Genomic DNA, 20,136 nt, shown 5'->3' on the forward strand with positions numbered 1-20,136 from the left:
TAAAGGAAGACAACAAACAGTACAGACCAACAACAAAACATTTAAGACTCCAGGGTCCACTACTTGACTAAAGATGGCCATGACGAGAAGACAAATGTCGTTAAACTAGACGGGAGACAGCGAGAGGAGGACCCTGTCTCCAAACCAATAGGAAAAATTTTGGGATTAAACTGCTCCCTAGTCACGCCAATTAAAATAGCGTGAACAATAATCAGTAACCTTGGATCGCGTGCGAATCTGTCAACATTCCCCAAAGTGTAAAGTAAATATTTAAGATAACTTTAAGCGATCAACGAGTTGCTCTTACTTATGTAAAGGAAAACAAAAAAAAACTTTGTATGGGATGATTTGGTTGTGATTCTGGCAGCAACTGTATAGAAAGGCACAATTGGAGAAGCAGAGTTGGAAATTTGGAAGTAAAGTATAGTGAGGTGACGGATAGACATTTAGTTCGTAAGAGATTCTGTTCATAGTTCCTAAGTATTTGATTTGTCGAATTTTCAAAGGGGAATTAAGATTAAGTTAAGCTATGTAGCTGAGTTTTATTGTCGGGTTGACTTGTTGATTTTCGTTAATAAATTTTGTTTTGGATTATAGACAATTGTACATAGTAAATTCTATTTACTAATTATATATATTTGGAAACTTTTGCTTTGACTTGATATTTGTCGTTATTCTTACTAATATTTTCGGTGCACGCGTAAAAGCCCAGGCCTGGCAAACTAATCTCGAATCCGCGTAAAGTACCCGTTAGGTTAACGGAAGTTTTACCGGCCGCAGTTAGTGTCGGTTTCCTAAGATACTAAAAATAGTACTTTACAATCTTTGTTATATTTTCAATTTTGTTCAATAAGAAGTCTCTCAGATGGCAAAAGCATGGCTCAAGTTTAATTGAGGGGTATAAAGCCTTGAAATCTAGTACTGCCATATAACTTTTTTCTTTTAATTTCAAATTTTTCATTTTCTGGAGCAATTCTAGTGGCTGTTTTATGCTGTATTTGTGTGGAGGCATGTGAGCATTAATGAAACCTTTGAGTATCCATTCTAGAATTATCATTGGTGAGCAGCATTTATCAACTACTGGCCTTATGTTTCTTTCCGGTTTGTGTGTCTTGGCAAACCCAAATAGTCTTGGAACTGATGGGGAGGGAACTACTATCTTCTTCACCAGAGTTCTTTTGCTAGGGTTGTATTAGAAAAACGTGCTTGACTCCTTGCTTTTAACTACTCTAGTGCAGTCTTGCATTGCGTTTCCTTTATGTATCTTACTAAAAGCTCATTATATGTAGCTCTTTTCATTAATACCATGTCCTTCAACTTGGCAGCTCTTGTAAGCACTATATCATTTTCATTCATCCATTTTCTGCTTTCTCTTATATTTTTCCATATTGGGCTGCGGGTTGTTCTTGCGTATTTGGTCTTTATTTTGAATGCTGTTTTCCATCTGAATGTTTCTTTCTGAAGTTTGCTTAGCCCTACTATTGCTTGTTCTACATCAGGGATGATCTCTTCTTAGGTGAGTTTAGGCTGCAGAGTGTATTTTGGGCCGAATTTGCAGGCATAATGTTATCCCAGCATATTATTGGTGCAGCATAAGACCACAGGGGGTGGCCTGTGGTCTTATGCTGCTCTGTTGCCGTGTTCTTATCCACTTAATTTTTTTCTCATAGTTTTTATGCATCCTTTCCATCACTTGATTCAATAAATTTACCACTCTGTTATTAATGTCTCCTAGTAAATTTGGATCTATTTCATACAGCTCATTTTCTAATTCTACCAGTTTTTTCAACAAATATTTTCTGTGCTGTGTAGCATGAATAGCCTTTTTTAAGCATAATAATCTTTAATCTTGGGAGAAGTGAAGTGCAGGCATATTCTCCATATTGACACAGGGACTACGTTGCAATTTTTGAATTCCATTAAGAAGTTCAATTTGGCTTTTTTCTTACAAATCTTTAACCAATAACCAATTTTACCAATTTTAACCAATAACCAATTTTAATTTTACCAATTTTTGATAAATTTTGGCCGGCATTGCCATTATACACTCTTCTCGAACTGCACTTACAAAAATAACTACACTTTACCAACCGTTAACATGCAGTCTATTTTATTAAAGTAATCTAACATTACAAAAAAACACTTACGTAAGAACCAGATAACCGGAGTGGTTGATATTAGGATCGCTAACGTTTTCGTAGCTCCATCTGGGCTCTTCTTCAGGCTTTGTAGTAATAAATATAAGCCGTATGTGTAAGCCGGTTATCTGGTTCTTACATAAGTGCGTTTTTGTATTGAATCCCGGTGTGTAAAGAAGATTGATTATATTCGAAATTCAACATACAGTTTATATTTCTTACTACAAAGCCTGAAGAAGAGCCCAGAAGGGCTACGAAAACATTAGCGACCCTAATATCAACCACTCTGGTTATCTGGTTCTTATGTAAGTGTGTTTTTGTATTGAATTCTGGTGTGTAAAGAAGATTGATTAATCTAACATTTTTGGTCAATTAATTGACCTTTGTCAGGATTGAACAATTTTTCAATTTATGATGAACGAAACCAATTATAGAACATTTTTAACTTTAAAAGTTTTCTCAACACGTAATTCTTCATTATTATTAATTTTTATTTTTACTTTTATTTATATGTATAGTTAGTGTATGCATATATTTGTACATTATCAGTCTGTAGATTCTATTTACCTATTTTCAGACTTTTGCAATAGGCATTGAGAAAACTTTTAAAGTTAAAAACGTTCTATAATCGGTTTCGTTCATCATAAATTGAAAAACTGTTTGATCCTGATGAAGGCCAATTAATTGACCAAAAACATTAGATTGCTTTAATAAAATAGACTGCATGTTAAAGGTTGGTGAAGTGTAGTTATTTTTATAAGTGCAGTTCGAGAAGAGTAACTATTTCATAACTTTCTTTATTATTTGAAACTGACATTTTCTGAATGTAGACCATTTTATATCTCAAATGTTTTTGAGTATTCCTATTCATTTTTAAAAGATTTTAAAAAACTGATTCTAATAAAGCAAGAACTATGTAAATTTTACGCCAAATTTAAAAAAATAAAATAAAACAAAACAAAACTATAACTTACCATTAGTTTTCCAGAGTAAGTTCCAACAATTAATCCAGTAAATTCTAAATGTTTAATTAATTCCAAACAAGTAACCGAATCACGGGTATTTATAAATTTCTTTTGATGGCATTCTATTTTAATAAATAATTTAATAATTATAATTTAACAGAAACTAATTTCTATGTAATATTAAATATTAATGACTTAAATATTATTATTATTATTATTATTATTAATTTATACAATAATACAATTATAATATTAATGGGTGGGCATGTTCGACTGTCGAGGTTGCGAGTGACTTTTTCCGCCAACTTCTCATTTGCACAAAAAGTTACATATAAACTATTTTTGATTAAAAAAATATAACATACAAGTTCAAACTAATACTATTTGAGTGAAAATTAAAAATAACAAAATGTAATGATCTCCTGCGAAGCGTGGAAGACCTCCATTGACTCAAACTTGGATATAGAATAAACAAACTCAACCAACTACTACAAACTCATCACAGATTATGGAACACACTCAAAAAATGGACTATAAGAAGAAGTAAAAGATTTTACGAACCAAAATTTGAATCCACTTCTGCAAAGTTCTCAGTGCTCTACAGGATTATCATTATCAACAAGAATATCTACATAGCATTCATAGAATTCACCAGGAAGGCTCATGAGAAACTGAAGTTCAACCATTGGCTAGTGAAAACACCCACTAATAATCAAGACTAAAAAGCTGCATCCCCAGAAGGCATCTCTTCTTAGGACTTGGCTGTCAGCCTCAATCCGCCCACCGAGCATGGCTATCTATCTTTGTCATCCTTGCTGCCTGTTTTGTTCTGTCGGGCAGCTGCCAATTGGATTACGTATTGCTGGAAGGCATTGTTCTCTGTACTATGTATGCACAATCTATCATGACTCGGTCTCTTGTATGTAATCATAATTTCTCTTATATTTTTATTTGTACTTTTAGTATTATTTACAACGTAATATCCCAATTTCTCTCTGTATTACCTACGGGTTTCTTTGTAAAACCATGGTTGTTTATGTACGTGATTACTTTTACCTTGTATAACTTGTACTGCCTGCATTTTTCTAGTGGTCCCTATCAACAAACCCTGGCAAGCACTTATGATCTCTCCTCTTCCTCCTTCCATCTTCCCTTTCTCCCTGCCCCTCTCCCCTAGGCACCCTCCCTCAGTAGTGTAGTAAGGGGGAAGCCCGGGACATGAAGGTAATAGTAACTACAGTCGACTCCACATAAGTTGACACCCCAGTGAGAAGTGAAAATGTGTCGAGTTATCCGATTTGATGACTAAAGCGAAGTTGGAAAAAAAACCACAAAACTACAATTAGGAAAATACAGTAGTGCATTATACAGTAGTATAGGCTTACAATACATTGTGTCCTCCATCTATAATTAAACTGTAGATGAAAAACTGAAAAATTCATTTAGTGTTGTTTTTTTGAGCACTTAACTGTCTCGACTTTCTTTTTCAACGATCATGAACGCCTTTAAAACAATCTTTGCAATTGTCAATTGTTGGCAAGTAACGTCTAAGGATTCTTAATGCCTCTAGCGTAAGAAAATACAAAATTGGATTCTGGTGTGACGTTGATGTACATTGTATATTTTCTTTTTGTTTATCTGTTATTATTTTATACATAAAAATACATAAAATGTTAAGGCAGTTTTATTAATATACAGGTATACCTCAAGTTACGTCGCTCTCGAGTTGCGTCGTTCCCGATTATACGTCGTTTGTCAAAAAAGTATATGGAAAAATAAAAATCAAGTTTAAGTCAGTTTATTTGACTTTAAATCCGTCCGCCACAAACACTGAAGTTGTAATATCACTAGAAAAGCGTTAAAAGCATATAAAATCATATTAAAATATGTACATTTACAGTAAATGTTAATATAATCATCATAAATCCTAGAGAACAAAACATGAAAACATCTGTGTTTCTGTGTTGTTGTCTTATTTAGCGGTCTTTAAGTGCTCATTATTGGCGCATAGTTACGACGTAAGTCAAAACTACGACTTACGTCGTAACTACACAAGTAAATTCGACTTACGTCGCCTCTCCTGGAACCAATTACCAACGTAAGACGAGGTATACCTGTATATATATAATATATATATAATATATATATATATATATATATTTATTAATAATATTAATATATTAAATATATTAATTATATATTAATAAATAAATAGACTCCCCCTCCTGAAAAAAATGAGTTCACACCACACGTGCGGAGTGAATTCATTTTTTCAGGAGGGGATGACGACTTATCGGAGTGTGGGACTTATCCAGTGGTGACGAGTTAAACCAGAGTTTTTTTAACATTAATGCCTATGTAAGTCGGCTGGGACCACAGAAAATGACTACTTAACCAATGGTGTCGAGTTATCCGGGTGACGACTTATGCAGAGTCGACTGTATTTGTAATATATTATAGATATTTTAAGGTAGGTACTACATTCTATTATTATTTGTATTATATTCTTATTACAAGTAAATTCTATATATTTTATTACTATATGTGTTTCTGGATCAGGGAGGAAGGCGCCAATAAAGTGTCATGCTCCGGGCACCAGTTATGTTCACTATGTCACTGCCCTCCCTCCTCCTTTCACTATGGCTATGTTCTGTGAGGACGGCCACATTACCTTTCCTTCCTATTCCTATTCATATCCACATGAAGTTCTGTGAATAGTTCTCAATCAGATTTAATAGTTTTCAAGAACTATAACAATATAACTTTGCTTTTTATGATATAACTTTTCTGTAAGTGTTATACTATACTTTATGAATATTTGGAATGTAACCATTATATTTTGTAACTTATCAAAGATATATATTTGATCATCAAATTTATCATAATATTAAGAATGAAAAGTATGAACATATAATATAACCAAGGCTGGAATTTTAATCAGCTTAAATCTAATCAACTGGGTTATACTTAAACTATAATAATTAAATTAAAGAATTTATTTCTCTTTAGACCAAATCTGTTAGCTTAATCATCTTTATTATAGCCTGAAAATAGTCAAAGGCTTAAATAACCTTAGCTAAATGATCATCATAATGAATCGTTTGGTGATTGTTTGGCTTTGATTAAAAACATCAGGCTTTGAGATGTTTATATATTTAAATAACCTTAATTAGATGAGCTTAAGGTAATAAAATTCAAAAAATTGTAGTTAGAATATATTTTACTTAATTACGAACTGAAAAAGATAATTACTTGTTTTTATATTAATAATGAGCACTTCTTCATTTTTAAATCCAATTGCAATATGTTCTGGAGATAAGAAATTTAAATACTGGGCCTCCTTAACTTTCTCCTTTAAAATAATGTGACCACTATGATAAGACCATACCTATAAAAAAAATATATGTATATGTTAGGCTCAAAGAATGAAAATGCTCACTGAGCAAAAAAAAAAAAAACATCCACAATATGAAATTCACGTCGTGGCACTTGTAAAAACAGCCACAATGCATTGTGACTAACTTAAAAAGACCACAAAGCAAAATTCGAATTGTGGCTTTCATGATATTTGACCACTACATGTTCTGATGATTAAGAAAAGCCACATTCTGAACATTAGCTGATGCAACCACGATAGAGGGTGATACGACACATAACGGTTTGTAACTTTAAAATATGGTTTCTAGCCTTGAAACATTTTTATTTCTAATTTTTAATGCTGAACAATATTTTAGTTCTATAAATGTTTTTAGAAATTTAATTTTCATACTAAAAAAAATTTCAAAGAAATAAAATGTATGGAGAAAAAATACACATTTGGTTTTTTTTTGTTTGCTTAAAAGTGCTAAAGGTCAAACTACATGAACTAGTAGGTGCTTGATGTACTCTACACAATGAATAAAAATCAGCTGCTAAAGTTAAAAACCACTGTGAGACGGATTTATTATGGTTAAAAGCCACCACAAGTTCTGAACATTAACTAAGATCAAGGTGATAATGAAAAAGAAAGTTTTAATTTCTTATCATGATTTATTTATCTTCAATCATCTTATATAAGTAGGTAACAAAATTATTCACCACAAATAGAAATGTAACTTGGTTACTTTTCAACAACATTTAATCATTCATGAAAATCTGTTGCAGTGCTTGAGATGTCAAGATTCTCAAGCAACTAATTTACTAAAAATAATTATTTTGTTAGGAACTTTTATTAATAAATAAGTCTTTTTTATGAGAATCAAGAATGTTGCAGAATTATTTATTTTTAGAAGAACTATTACCATGCCATTTTGAGCTGCATTTTATGTTCTTTGAGTGACATTTGCATTTTTATCAATACAGTATCTTTTACAGTGACACATTATAAACCCTTGCTCACTTCCAGATGTTAACATGGATGCTGAGCAAAGTTGAGGTATGTTCTGAACGTTAATAAAGTTACTCACAGAAATTGTAAATTCATTACAAGCATAAAGTCAATCAAGAAGTCTTTCTTTGTTTCCTAACTGATGGAGACCTGACGGATTAATGCTCATAACAGCTAAAACATTTCAGGGAGCTGCACATCCCCTATTAACATCAGGCACCCTAACTAAAACATTCAAACCAATTTCAACTGCAGGAAATTTTGAGTTGGATAGCGAAATCATTTTGTCCACCTGTTTCTCTAGGTCAGATTTGGCAAATTCTCTCTAGCATTGATACTATTCTTTCTTAAACAGAGCTTACAAGTAATCCCTCATTCATGTTGCTTTCTCTGCAGATAACATGAACATATTCATGACACTCTGAACACTTGAGCGCCTGAGGTTTCATTTTGCTTTGTGCTCTTTTTGAGTTAGTCCAACGCATTGTAGCTTTTTTTACAAGTGCCGCAATGCATTATCGATGATTTAAAGAAACCACAATACATTGTGGATGTTTTTTTGCTCAATGAGCATTTTCATTCTTTAACACAATATATATACTGTATATATATATATAAAATAATCTTTTAAATTAATGAGAAATATATTAGTCCAAATTTCACAGAATTTACAGAAAACAACAGGTACTAATAAATACTAGTTTAATCCTAATACAAAATTCAGAAACAGACATGAAAAATTACAATTTGTAAACAGTTACGTACATAAGATTTGTAAAATGTATACATCTAATTTTTGATATATGCTGAAAAATTAAATTAATCAGAAGTGGTGCTTCGTTGATTTGATTAAATTTTGTTTAAATGAATTATAAAAAGCAGAGAATTCAAAGTTTAAAACTTTTTTGGCAGTTTTCTAAAAATAAATAAATATCTATAATCATCTGGACATTTTATATTTATTTTGTAATTTTTTATTGATGTATATGCTTTGCACATGATGACAAAAACTATGCAGAATTGCTCTTAAGTTTCATGTATTTTTGATTTTAACTTACATATAATCAACAAGCATTGTCATTTTAAATATTAAAAGTCTTCCTTTCCAAATCTTGCCTTGGCAAATTATAAAGGTAAACACATAAGAGGTTTGGGAGTTTAATTTCCCATTACTAATATAAAAGCAGTCATCTGTGTGCGTGAATTCCTTATAATTCCTGCAATTTTTGTCCAATCCAGATGAAATATAAGTTATATTCAGTCTATGTTCTGACAGAAAGTATAGGCTACTTATTTTGCAGAAATATTAGCTATAGACTAAATGTTTATTGATTTTGAATTAGTGATCGCACTTGCATTGCAGTGACATCAGTGACCACAGTGACCACCGACATTCATGCTTGATGAGAAAATTTCCCTTAAATTGCATTTTTAAATATTTTGGCAAATGGCATATTTTAAACTTACTTCATTAAATTTAAAATTTAAATTTTAAAGAAAAGATAGCTGCATCGTGTCACTTCTACTATTAAAAATACTTTTTATAGTGACCATGTGACATTTTATTATTCAATTGAAAGTAATGATTTAACAAGCCTGTTATTTAAAATATATTATTGTGCATTAACTATGCTTTGATGGGAAGTATAGGCTACTTAATTTGTAGAAACATTAGCTACTCTTCTTGAATTTCTTGAAATTTACTCTTTTCAATTCTTCAGTTTCTACTTTCTCATAGAAAGTAGTCCACCATGCTTGGTGGGGAAATTTCTAGTTTGAGAATAATTAAAAAATTAAATGAAACAGTATATTGCATATAACACATTTATTCGTACAGTACATGTTCACTTCTTCTTTAGCCAACGGTACTGTCTTACTCTATATATTCATATTATCAATATAATAAAAATGAATAAACTATATTATAAATTTTTTTTTAAAATTCACCCTTTTAAAAATATTGTGCATGGGCTTTATTTGCTTTCTTGGAGACCAGAGCATTTTTTCTAAACCCAACTATTGGGCTGTTCAGAAAGTAATTTTGTGTTTTTATTACCAGAGGAATTAGATGTATTTTTATCAGCCAATTTGATTTTAAACCACATTTTCATTATATAATTTGACAGCTGACATTTTAAGGCTTATTTGTAAGAAATTTTGTTTGGTTCTGTACAATTGTTTTTTTCGGTGACCCATCAAATATGGAAAATCGAAAGCATCATTTTTGGCATATTTTGCTTTTTTATAACTAAAAAATCAAAATGCTGTTCAAACAAGAAAAAAATTGTGGTACATGTTTGGAGATGATGTGTTGAGAGAAAGACGGTGCAAAAACTGGTTTACAACATTGCGTTCTGGCAATTTTAATATCGAAGATACACCACATTCTGGATGGCCATTTGAAGCCAATGAAAACAAAATAAAGGTAGTGATTGAAGCAATCTGCCATATAACAACATGTGAAATCACTAAGAGATTAAATCTGTTAAATTGAACAGTTTATTACTACTTAAAACGAATTGGTTTTGTTTCAAAGCTCAATATATGGGTTCCATACATTATTAACGAGAGATGCTCTCTATGGTTGGATTTTAAATAAATTTGTTTTTGAGCATTTACCAATTTAACAATTGATTCAAAAGTGTACTGCCATCGAGTAAACAAATTGAGTAATATCATCAAACAGAAAAGGCCAGAATTGATCAACAAACAAAGTGTAGTGTTTTACCATAATAATGCCAAATTTCACACAAGTTTGGTAATGTAGTATATGCACGTGGTGAGCGATTCACAATGGAATATAACACGAAATTATGTTCTCGTCACCCGTGTTTATTTACTTTGCAGGATTCCTTTACACTTCCGACACTCCTCGTTTTTACAATAATAACCCTTTCCACATATGATTCCGGCAGATGCTCAGATAGGATCGTTATGCGACCTCGCGACAAAGGAATATTCAGCGCGTTACAAAATATAAGGACTAAGACTAATTACTTAAAACTACTTATATGACTAAAAAAGATAGGGAAGAAAAGATAGACAATAGGATAGTTGGAAGTATGATAGAAAAGAATGGGTACCCAAAGTGTCGACGATCTTGGGGTGATGGTTGCGAATACTAGATTGATAATTTTCTGTGTTGTTGATTTTGGACGTCTCTCCGATCCTCCCAATAAGGTTTTTGAGGTTCCTATATCAGGATATACTTCGGATTTCTCACGAACGTTGGCTTAGGCTTATCGTCCCTTGTCCTCCAGTTGATGCTAGAACAACCTGGAGGTCTTCACAATACGTCCTGTCCCTTCCACGTCTCAGTCAAAAAGTGACCTCTCCTCCTCCACTTAGCCCCCAGGCTACCACCTCTTCTTTGTATTCTAATTAGGTCACCACCATTTGACAGGGAAGGGTTAGGGAAGACAGAAGTTTCTAGAAAAAGATAGACAAAAGAACTAACGAAGAGGAAGAAAATGGAATAAATACTAAGAGGAATATATACTAAAATATACAAAATAAGGTGCACAGCCACAGTAACTCGTCAGAACTGTTATAGCTTAGCTGGGATGTGTTATCACACCAACCATATTCGCCAGATCGGGCACACTCAGATTATTACTTGTTCCGGTCTATACAAATTTTTTTTAACTACAAGACATTTACTTGAAATGACAGTGTTAAAAATCACTTGAATCAGTTTTTGTAAACAACGATCAAAACTTTTATGAATGTGAAATCATGCTATTACCAGAAACAATGACAACAGGTATTTGACCAAAATGGTCAATATATAATTCAATAAAATAATTTATTTATTATAAGAATATTGCATTTATTTTTCTATGGAAAAAACGAAATTACTTTTCAAACAACCCAATACTTTGGGCTTCTCAGCCAGGGATGCCCATACAATGGGGCACTTGGAGCATGTGCCCCCTTTTATCTGTGTTTCCCTTTTCCTAATCCCCAAGGGGATCCCAAATTCCATTATTGACAAACAACAAAATTCATGACTTCTGGCCTATTCTGCAAATATAAAAGAAACTAAGAAATGATATCTGTCCACAGTCCCATACAGTTTCATTATATGTTGATCAAGACTTGGCCTTGAAAACAAGGAATGTTCCTTTTTTTGGAGGCTAAGTTAGTCCCAATTGCAATCAGTGCCACCTTGTAGGAGCACTGATCTGATACCGAGTTTGAAGCTTCATAAATAATGTATGATCCCCTTTTTTTTTATAGCTTGTTGCCCCCTTTTATATAGTTTGCAGGCACTGCTGTTCTCAGCCCATCATAAGGGGTAAAAACTGTCGTAAAAAAGTTAGAATCATTATGGTTGTATAGAATTGTACAGTTGTTGTGTATTTAAAACATATTTTCTTCATATGGGAATCAACTGGCTCTAGGTACTGTACCTTGATTATTATTCAATCAAATTATGAAGAATCACAGTATTTAATAAAATGGCTCTTTTTATGAAAAAATTTATTGAACTCTATTCTGAAGTCATCTCTTTAGAATTTAATATTATGGTTTTCTTTTGGTCAGTTTTTATCCTTGATGTTGGACAGGAGGTCCAATATACAATATTTGGGTTTAGAGAAAATACTTTATTGGTCTCTGTGAGAACAGGAGGTTCCAGTCTATTCCGTCCTACATGTGATAGCCATTCAAAATATCACTGAAAGTCAAGAATATATGAATATTCAGACTTTCTCAATACTATTGTCAAGAGCCTGACACCAGTTAGAATAAAACTATTTTGCATCCCAACTTGCAAATTAATCCTTTCAATAACATAGCCTGAGAACCTATATCCGGTGTGTGATGAAAAAAACAAAAAGAAAAAAGTTCACCACAAACGTTTTTGAACTGCTCTGAGTTCTCCAATCAGGTGTTAAACAGAATTTCTGATGTTAAATAGAACATACAGATTACGAAAATTTGAAAAAACATTTGAATCTGCCATGAAAGCCGTGCATGCGTATTCGTAAGGTTGACTGATCTTGACATTTAAAGATTGGCATCCATCAATGCCTGCCAGGCTACCAACAAAGCCAATTCGTCTTTATAATTAATGCACGTGGAGTTGAGGCTCAATTTATATATGTGAATGGCTTCTAGCCATTTTAGGTGTTCCGTGCGGGAGGAAGTGGGGATGAGCTTCGCCTGGTTAAAGGCCGCCACGATGTTAGGATCGGCAGTGTAAGTGGAAAGAGCGGTAGAGTGCACTCCTGTAATCTTACTCCCAAGGAGCGTTTTGTCAGTTCGATGTAAATGAGGTCCCTATCAAGTCTGTTGTCCCTAATAAGGATACCGTACACATCAGGGAATCTGTTCTGGTTGGAGGGGTCTTTCCCATTGCGGAGGATGTCAAAGATGGTCGGATGTCAAAGATGGTCAGAACATGATCTGAACACAGCGTTTCTTGGCAATCTTGGTACATAGCGTTTTTACGTATGGCTTATACGTAAACGCACAGACACAGCTGACACGCAGAGCGACAACCATCCTGACACTGTAGAATGGGTCCCTATCATGTATAATCTATACGTAAAAATGCTATGTACCGAGATCATCAAGAAACGCTGTGTTCAGATCATGTTCAGGAGATGTCCAACCATCTTTGACATCCTCTGCAATGAGAAAGACCCCTCCAACCAGAACAGATTCCCTGGTGTGTACGGTATCCCCATTAGGGACAACAGATTTGATAGGGACCTCATTTACATCGAACTGACAAAACGCTCCTTGGGAGTAAGATTACAGGAGCACACACTACCGCTCTTTCCACTTACACCGCCGATCCTATCATTGTGGAGGCCTTTAACCAGGCGAAGCTCATCCCCACTTCCTCCCGCACAAAACACCTAAAATGGCTAGAGGCCATTCACATATATAAATTGAGCCTCAACTCCACGTGCATCAATTATAAAGACGAGTTGGCTTTGTTGGTAGCCTGGCAGGCATTGATGGATGCCAATCTTTAAATGTCAAGATCTGTCAACCTTACGAATACGCATGCACGGCTTTCATGGCGGATTCAAATGTTTTTCTCAAATTTTTGTAATTTGTATATTCTATGTTCCATCAGAAATTCCGTTTAACACCTGATTGAAGAACTCAGAGCAGTTCAAAAATGTTTTTGGTAAACTTTTTTCTTTTGTTTTTTCATCACACACCTGATATAGGTTCTCAGGGTATGTTATTTAATACACCTCAGTGTTACATGTTATTGTTGTTTAATCCTTTTAAGTGGAAAGATATAAATAAATTCTATCGAAAATTTAAGAGGGACAAAATTGAAATATCAAATACATGAGATACATGGGGATCATGGGCCAACAATGGAGTTCAGCATTAATCAAATCAAATTGTAATAATTTAAGGATATATTTATTAACCATGGATGAATAAATTTATAATACAAATGAATTAAATGCTAATATGTGCTGACCCCATTGTCAAGTGGGACTAAGACAAAAGAGGAAGAAGAAGAATTAAATGTTAATAAACTATAAATTAACATATCAAAGAAATAAACTGCTAAACATGACTGATTCTAAAAACAGATAATATAAATGACAACTCCATTCCTAATCGAGAGAGTTACATTACCTGTGAACATTTATTTGCTCATTGAATGATGTAATTCTTTAATTAAGACACAAGTTTAAAGTGTTCATATTGTTTTATCTTGTCTCAGTGAGAGAATGAGTGAAAGTTAGAGAACTGGGGAGAGGGATGAGAGAGTTGTCAAGAGTGTTGGAAAAAAGCAAAAGTGCATTTGAAGATGGCCTCTCATCTTTTATACAAGAATTCCATCCAATCAGATTATTGAAAATAAGCCCTTCATGCTTCCAATGCATGACGGAAGTTGGGCAGTCTTGTGGATATGTAAGACATCTCACATGAACTATCACTTTTGGACAAACTAGATTGTTTTCCTCTAGTTGAAAAGGAAGTTCCTCTTTTCAACTTTACTTAATTTTTAGATATTAATTTGATAGAAAATTATCTAACAAAAACTTGTTATTTAATTTTAAAATTTAAATCATCATTATTAACCCCCAGAGTCTCACAGTCTCCAAGGAAACAAAAAAGATATATCATCAACCAAATCTAAATTTAAAAAAAAATTCAAAGAATTCAAAAATTTTAAAATAATTATTAATTCAAAGTTTAGTATACACAAAGAATGTATATTATCAGCATAATCTTTGATATCTCAGTATTTCTGCCTTTCTTAGACTAATTCAATTAAGTTATAGTTAAAATTTTATCATATATCAGCTATTATCTAAAAGTTTATGGAATTAACCATAGAACTTTAGCCACATAATAATTTTATAATAAGCTCAACTCTCACAATAACTTCTATACACATGCTTGCTCCAATAATTTTCCCATGCCTTGAAATAATCTTGAAAAACTTTCTTTTATATTCTGTATGTGCTTAATATTCTTTACTCTCAATATTCTTATGTCAATTCCATTTTTGTTTGTATTTTAGTTAATTAGTATTTACTTTTAAATGCAAAATATTTTCAGTTTTTAATTTCTAACTTTTCTGTTTAATTTTTAGGTATAAAAGTTAAAAGGCAATCCTGTAATACAGGATAGATCTGACTCCTGAAATCATGGTAATATTTGGAATCTTGTATGCAGCTTGAACACAAGGTCTGCTTCCGTTCTACCATTGTTGGGCTGCAATTTGAAAAAACTGTAGACCTATAAATTCCCACTGTCATCTGTCCATCTGTCTTTCCTTAATCTTGAGAACATAGTTAGATAGACGAAATCTGAGACCAGATATGAAAACCTTAAAGGCAGGAGGCCCTGACTGAAATAACATGACTTCCAATTTGCATCATAAGGCACATTATTTCAATTAAAAGCTTTTCCCCTGAAAGTAGTTAATAGATGACTGACACGACTCCATTACTAACAGAAAAGTATGATGTACATACAGGGGCAAGACACTAGCAGTACTAATTTAAGAAGAAAAGCATATATTTTAAATTAAGAATATGATTAAAAATTGTAGCCCAGCATTGTGATGATGTTACAATAAATAATTGCTCATTTCTATTGTGTTATATTAAAAAATTATGATAATATTTACAATCAGAGACATGTTTAAAAATATGAGTTAGGGAGAATTTATTAGGGAGTAAGTTGTTATCAAATTTGCATTCTCTCTTATTTCATTTTGAATAATTATTTTTACTGTAATTTAAAAGACTGCAATATTGAAACATTTTAAACATTAGTATTAGAGCATATTTTTTGAACTTTTAAAAAAAATTAAAACAGACTTGTTTTCTTTGATTTTTAAAGAGCAACATATTATTTTTGATTAAAAACAAAGTGAAAAAAAATATAAAAATTTCAATTAATAAGATGAATGAATGAAACAAATTAACAATATAAAACCCACTGAATGAAGTAAGTTAAAGTAGTGTAAATAATTATTGATATTACAGGCACTACTTATGAACTTAGGTTCTTGAGGTTTTGCTATAAATTGAAATGTTCGTAAGCTGAAAACAAACCTAGAAAGTACATTTGTACACAGAATAACTACATATTGTTAGTGTTTGATTCTTCAATGTACTTAATAGAATACATTATGCTTGTTTACCCACTTGCTACTACTTAGTAGCAGATGTTTCAAATGCAGTTTTTTCCACTTAATGCACTTAGCTTTATAATGTAAAGTTTACTTTCCACGGTAATAGAGCCACACTCCTTGCATTTATCTCCACTATTAAATTTACTATTACATTTTGGATGCATTTTTGAAGCCCTCATTGTAAAAGTTTATAAAAATTGCAAAACTTTGACGCCACCTCATGAGTGGCAATAGAATGTCAGAATTTGTGCATAAACAAAAAATGATGATAAATAATTAATGTGGATTAAATGTGTACTAAAAATTTATTATTTATTACTGGCTAAAGACTGACTTCAACATCACCTCATGATGGGGAACAGAACTTCAAAATTTGTGCAAAATTTAAATTTTAAATGTAGGGTCCAATTATTTCTAAGTCTGAAAGTTCATAAGTAGTGGATCTCCTCTATTTAATTTTAATAATGATTATATTATCAAATTCATTACTTACTTTTAAGGTAGAATTATTATTCCCAACAATCAAAAAGTTTCCATTTGTAGAAATAGTAATGCAGTTAATTGAAAATAAATCATTCACAATTTGACCAAGCTGTTTAAACATAAAATCATTAATATTTTATATTATTTTATTATTTCAATAATAATTTTTCTCACTTGTATTCCTTGATTTAATGACCAATAGAATAATTCACCATTAAATGATCCAGAAATAATAATTTGATTATTTAAATCAACTGCTCGAATTGAAGATGTATGACCTTTAAGGACCTAAAAAAATAATTTAAAAATTTACATTAAAAATATAATTTATATTTTTGAATCTAGCATAATTCACAAAGAAAATAAATAAATAAAATTTTTCATTAGAAAGCTTTCTGTTTATCAAATTATTAAAAACAATGATTCAATAAAATAGTTATGTTTAATAAATGATTTAAATTCTGAAATGTATGATAAATTCAAATTAAAATAAAAGACAATGTAAAGTATTTATTATTTTATACTTACAGCAGTTCTAGTCATTGTTATTAAATCCCATATTTTGATTTTTTTATCCCATCCTCCAGTTACAACTAATGATTTTTCTAAGTGATGAGCAACACAATTCAAGGGTGATCTAAAAAATATTAAACATATTTACTGAAAATAACGTAAGAATAAATGATTTGATTTCATAACCTTTCTTTTAAAAAATTTATTTATTTTTGAATTTTAATTTAATATAATAAACAATCTTTTTTAAATTTAAAAAATTTTTTGTCCAACAAGAAAATTTAATGTAAAAAAAAACAAAGTAGATCCCATAAAAGATATAAGTTTAACATGATTTCACTTAGTGATGAAATGGTCTCTCTAATTTTATTGTTGATTAGTTTTGTTATATCATGTTTATTAGCATTAAATATTTGATATTCCATTACCTTGCATTGAATACTTAACTACTGTATTTCTGTAACAGCAACTATCCAAATACAGCAGTCTCTCTATAATCTGTCACTTATCAGTCCAACATGTCCAGAAATCCAACACTGCACAGCAGTGTACATGAAATTCTCATGTTACTACTTGTCGATGTATGCAATAGAGAGATGATGATGTCTGTGTATACTGTCAGTCACTAGTTGAATGTTGCACATGCAGTCAGCAAAACAGTCACAATCATGATTAATACAATAAATTAATCTGTGAACTAGGTGCGTTCCTTTTACCATACAGTATATACATATAAAATCCAGTAATCCAACAATCTGTACATAATTTATGACAAACAAACTGAGCTAAAATCCTCATAATAAATGGCTAAATGAAATCATAATTGATATAACACCATATAATATGTTCAATACACATATGTATTCAATACAATATAAAACAATGAGAAAATTACCAGATTTAAGAATATTTTTTTAAAATATTCCAATATGTTTTAAGACAACAGCTTTCAAAGGTTTCATTACATAAAGTTTTGTCCATCATAATTCTAATGAGTCTAAAGATTCTAATCAAAATGTAATTATTACATTGAAATTTACAGTTAAAGCATTTAGGCATTTATAGTTATATTTAATTGTTACTACCTATATCAAAATGTTTTATCTATATCAAGAAATATATTGGTAGAATAAACACGTGCTTTTTGAAGCTTTTTATTTGACTGAATATACTTTATAACAGATTTTATGTTTATATCAATACTATAATACTAAACTTATTAAATTATCAATTTAATAATATAAAATAATTTAATTAAATAAATATATATATTTATTTAATTAAAAATATAAATTTTGAACTTCGGGTACATACTTTATACTTGTTATTGCATTTATTTCACATCCATTTAATACATTCCAAACACGTAATGTATTATCCCAACCAACAGATATTACAAATTTTCCACATGAACTAGAACAACAAGAACTAACACGTCGACTATGGCCTTTTAATAAATGTAATCTGTAATTATAAAAATATTAAATACTTTTAGTAAATAAATAAATATAAATACATATCTGATATAATAAAGCTTACATTGACCTCACTGACTCACTCATTAATGATATTTTTCAGTATAAGCAAACTTCTTACAAAGAAAAAATAAAATATAGGACACAATTGAAAGGAAATATTGAGCACATTACCAGAAAAATCTGAAATCTAAAAGTGTAAAATATTGTGTGTGCTATGATGCATCAAAGTTTAACACTTCATGCCTATATAAAAACAGTGTTCAAACAACTGATTTTAAGCACTTTGTCTATTTTCAAAGATGCTTATTCTGTGTATTTTTGTAGAATGACCGGCATGCCAATCTATCCAGAGGAGACCAAGAAATCAGATATTTCTGTATGGTAAAAACCAGCATCCCTCTCTAGAGGGCACAATAAAAAAAATGAATGAATCATGTAAGGTAAAAACAAACAAGTTTTTATTCTAAACCTGTAAAACTGTCTGCATTGCATCAAAAACTATGATTATACAGTAGAGCATCAATTATCCGACCCCCGATTAACCGACTTATCAGTTAACCAACTGGTTTCTAGTCGGCAAATTCAAATGTCCGCTAGTGATGTGGCGCTACAATATTTGGTTATGTCTTGGCTACTTTAATATTATTTTTGTTAAATTTTTGCATGTTTTAGCTGGCAGCACTGGCTCGACCATGAAAGGGAGGCTAGTATTTAAACCAGGCCTAATACACTACACTAATAATGTACTTTTCATACTTTCGGTTATCCGACAAACCCCAGTCCCCAATTAAGTCAAATAATTGATGCTGTACTGTATGTTTAATTTCTTCATTTTGTCTTCTTTCTAACAACATAAAATATTCTTGGAATTCCAAAAGTGCTTTTTTTATGTTATTTTATTGTTATATGATTCAAAAATGCAAAAAGAAACATGTTAAATTCAAGAAACTTGCTGTAAATTCTCAACTTACACAATTAATATTTGCTTTGAGTGAAATTTGAGAGGAAGGTGTTATTTTTAAGATCAGGGTAGATGGTCAGTGTAACCAATACTGACTGACTAACTACTACTACTACTGTCAATAAGTCATTGTTTTATTGTCTTGTAAACAAAAACTCTCTTCCTGATTTTAAGTCAGTTAAATTACAATGTTATTATTTTATTGTACTCAGAAGAATGTTTTCTTTAATGTTTAATTAACAACTAGTTTGGTTAGATCTGATTAATTTTATATTTTAGATGCAGTTTAACTGGCATGCAGCATGCCAGTTATTCTGTGAAAATACAGTATTAATTTTCTCCATATTATTTTAAATTACAATATCTTTTCAATATGCATATTAAATTAGTATAAATAATATAGGAAAATATTATTATTAACAAAGAATTGTTTTAAATTACAAAAAAGTAGAGAACATTGTGAGGAAACATATAACACTGTACACACACAAACACAGAGGTGGGAACAAAAATCCCTTCTTGGCTAAGTATTTCAAAAACTAATAGGAAAATCATTGTAGATCTTTTTCCAATGAATGCTATTAATATGTTGGGCATGCA

The 20,136-nt window shown here is 31.3% G+C and overlaps 1 protein-coding gene across 1 annotated transcript in view; it reads right to left on the reverse strand.

Annotated features, from left to right (window-relative positions):
* LOC136989023 (telomerase protein component 1-like) overlaps nucleotides 1-20,136 on the reverse strand; it is a 241,123-nt gene that overhangs the window by 58,891 nt on the left and 162,096 nt on the right. The window contains exons 33-38 of the mRNA XM_067287049.1: nucleotides 18,412-18,561; nucleotides 17,113-17,221; nucleotides 16,759-16,872; nucleotides 16,595-16,693; nucleotides 6,356-6,491; nucleotides 3,113-3,225 (exon numbers count right to left, since the gene is read on the reverse strand). Coding sequence (XP_067143150.1) covers nucleotides 3,113-3,225; nucleotides 6,356-6,491; nucleotides 16,595-16,693; nucleotides 16,759-16,872; nucleotides 17,113-17,221; nucleotides 18,412-18,561 — 721 coding nt within the window. The remainder of the gene's footprint in view (nucleotides 1-3,112; nucleotides 3,226-6,355; nucleotides 6,492-16,594; nucleotides 16,694-16,758; nucleotides 16,873-17,112; nucleotides 17,222-18,411; nucleotides 18,562-20,136) is intronic.

The sequence above is a fragment of the Centruroides vittatus genome, unplaced genomic scaffold (genome assembly GCF_030686945.1).
Source record: "Centruroides vittatus isolate TY-2023 unplaced genomic scaffold, ASM3068694v2 scaffold_435, whole genome shotgun sequence".
NCBI lineage: Eukaryota > Metazoa > Arthropoda > Arachnida > Scorpiones > Buthidae > Centruroides > Centruroides vittatus.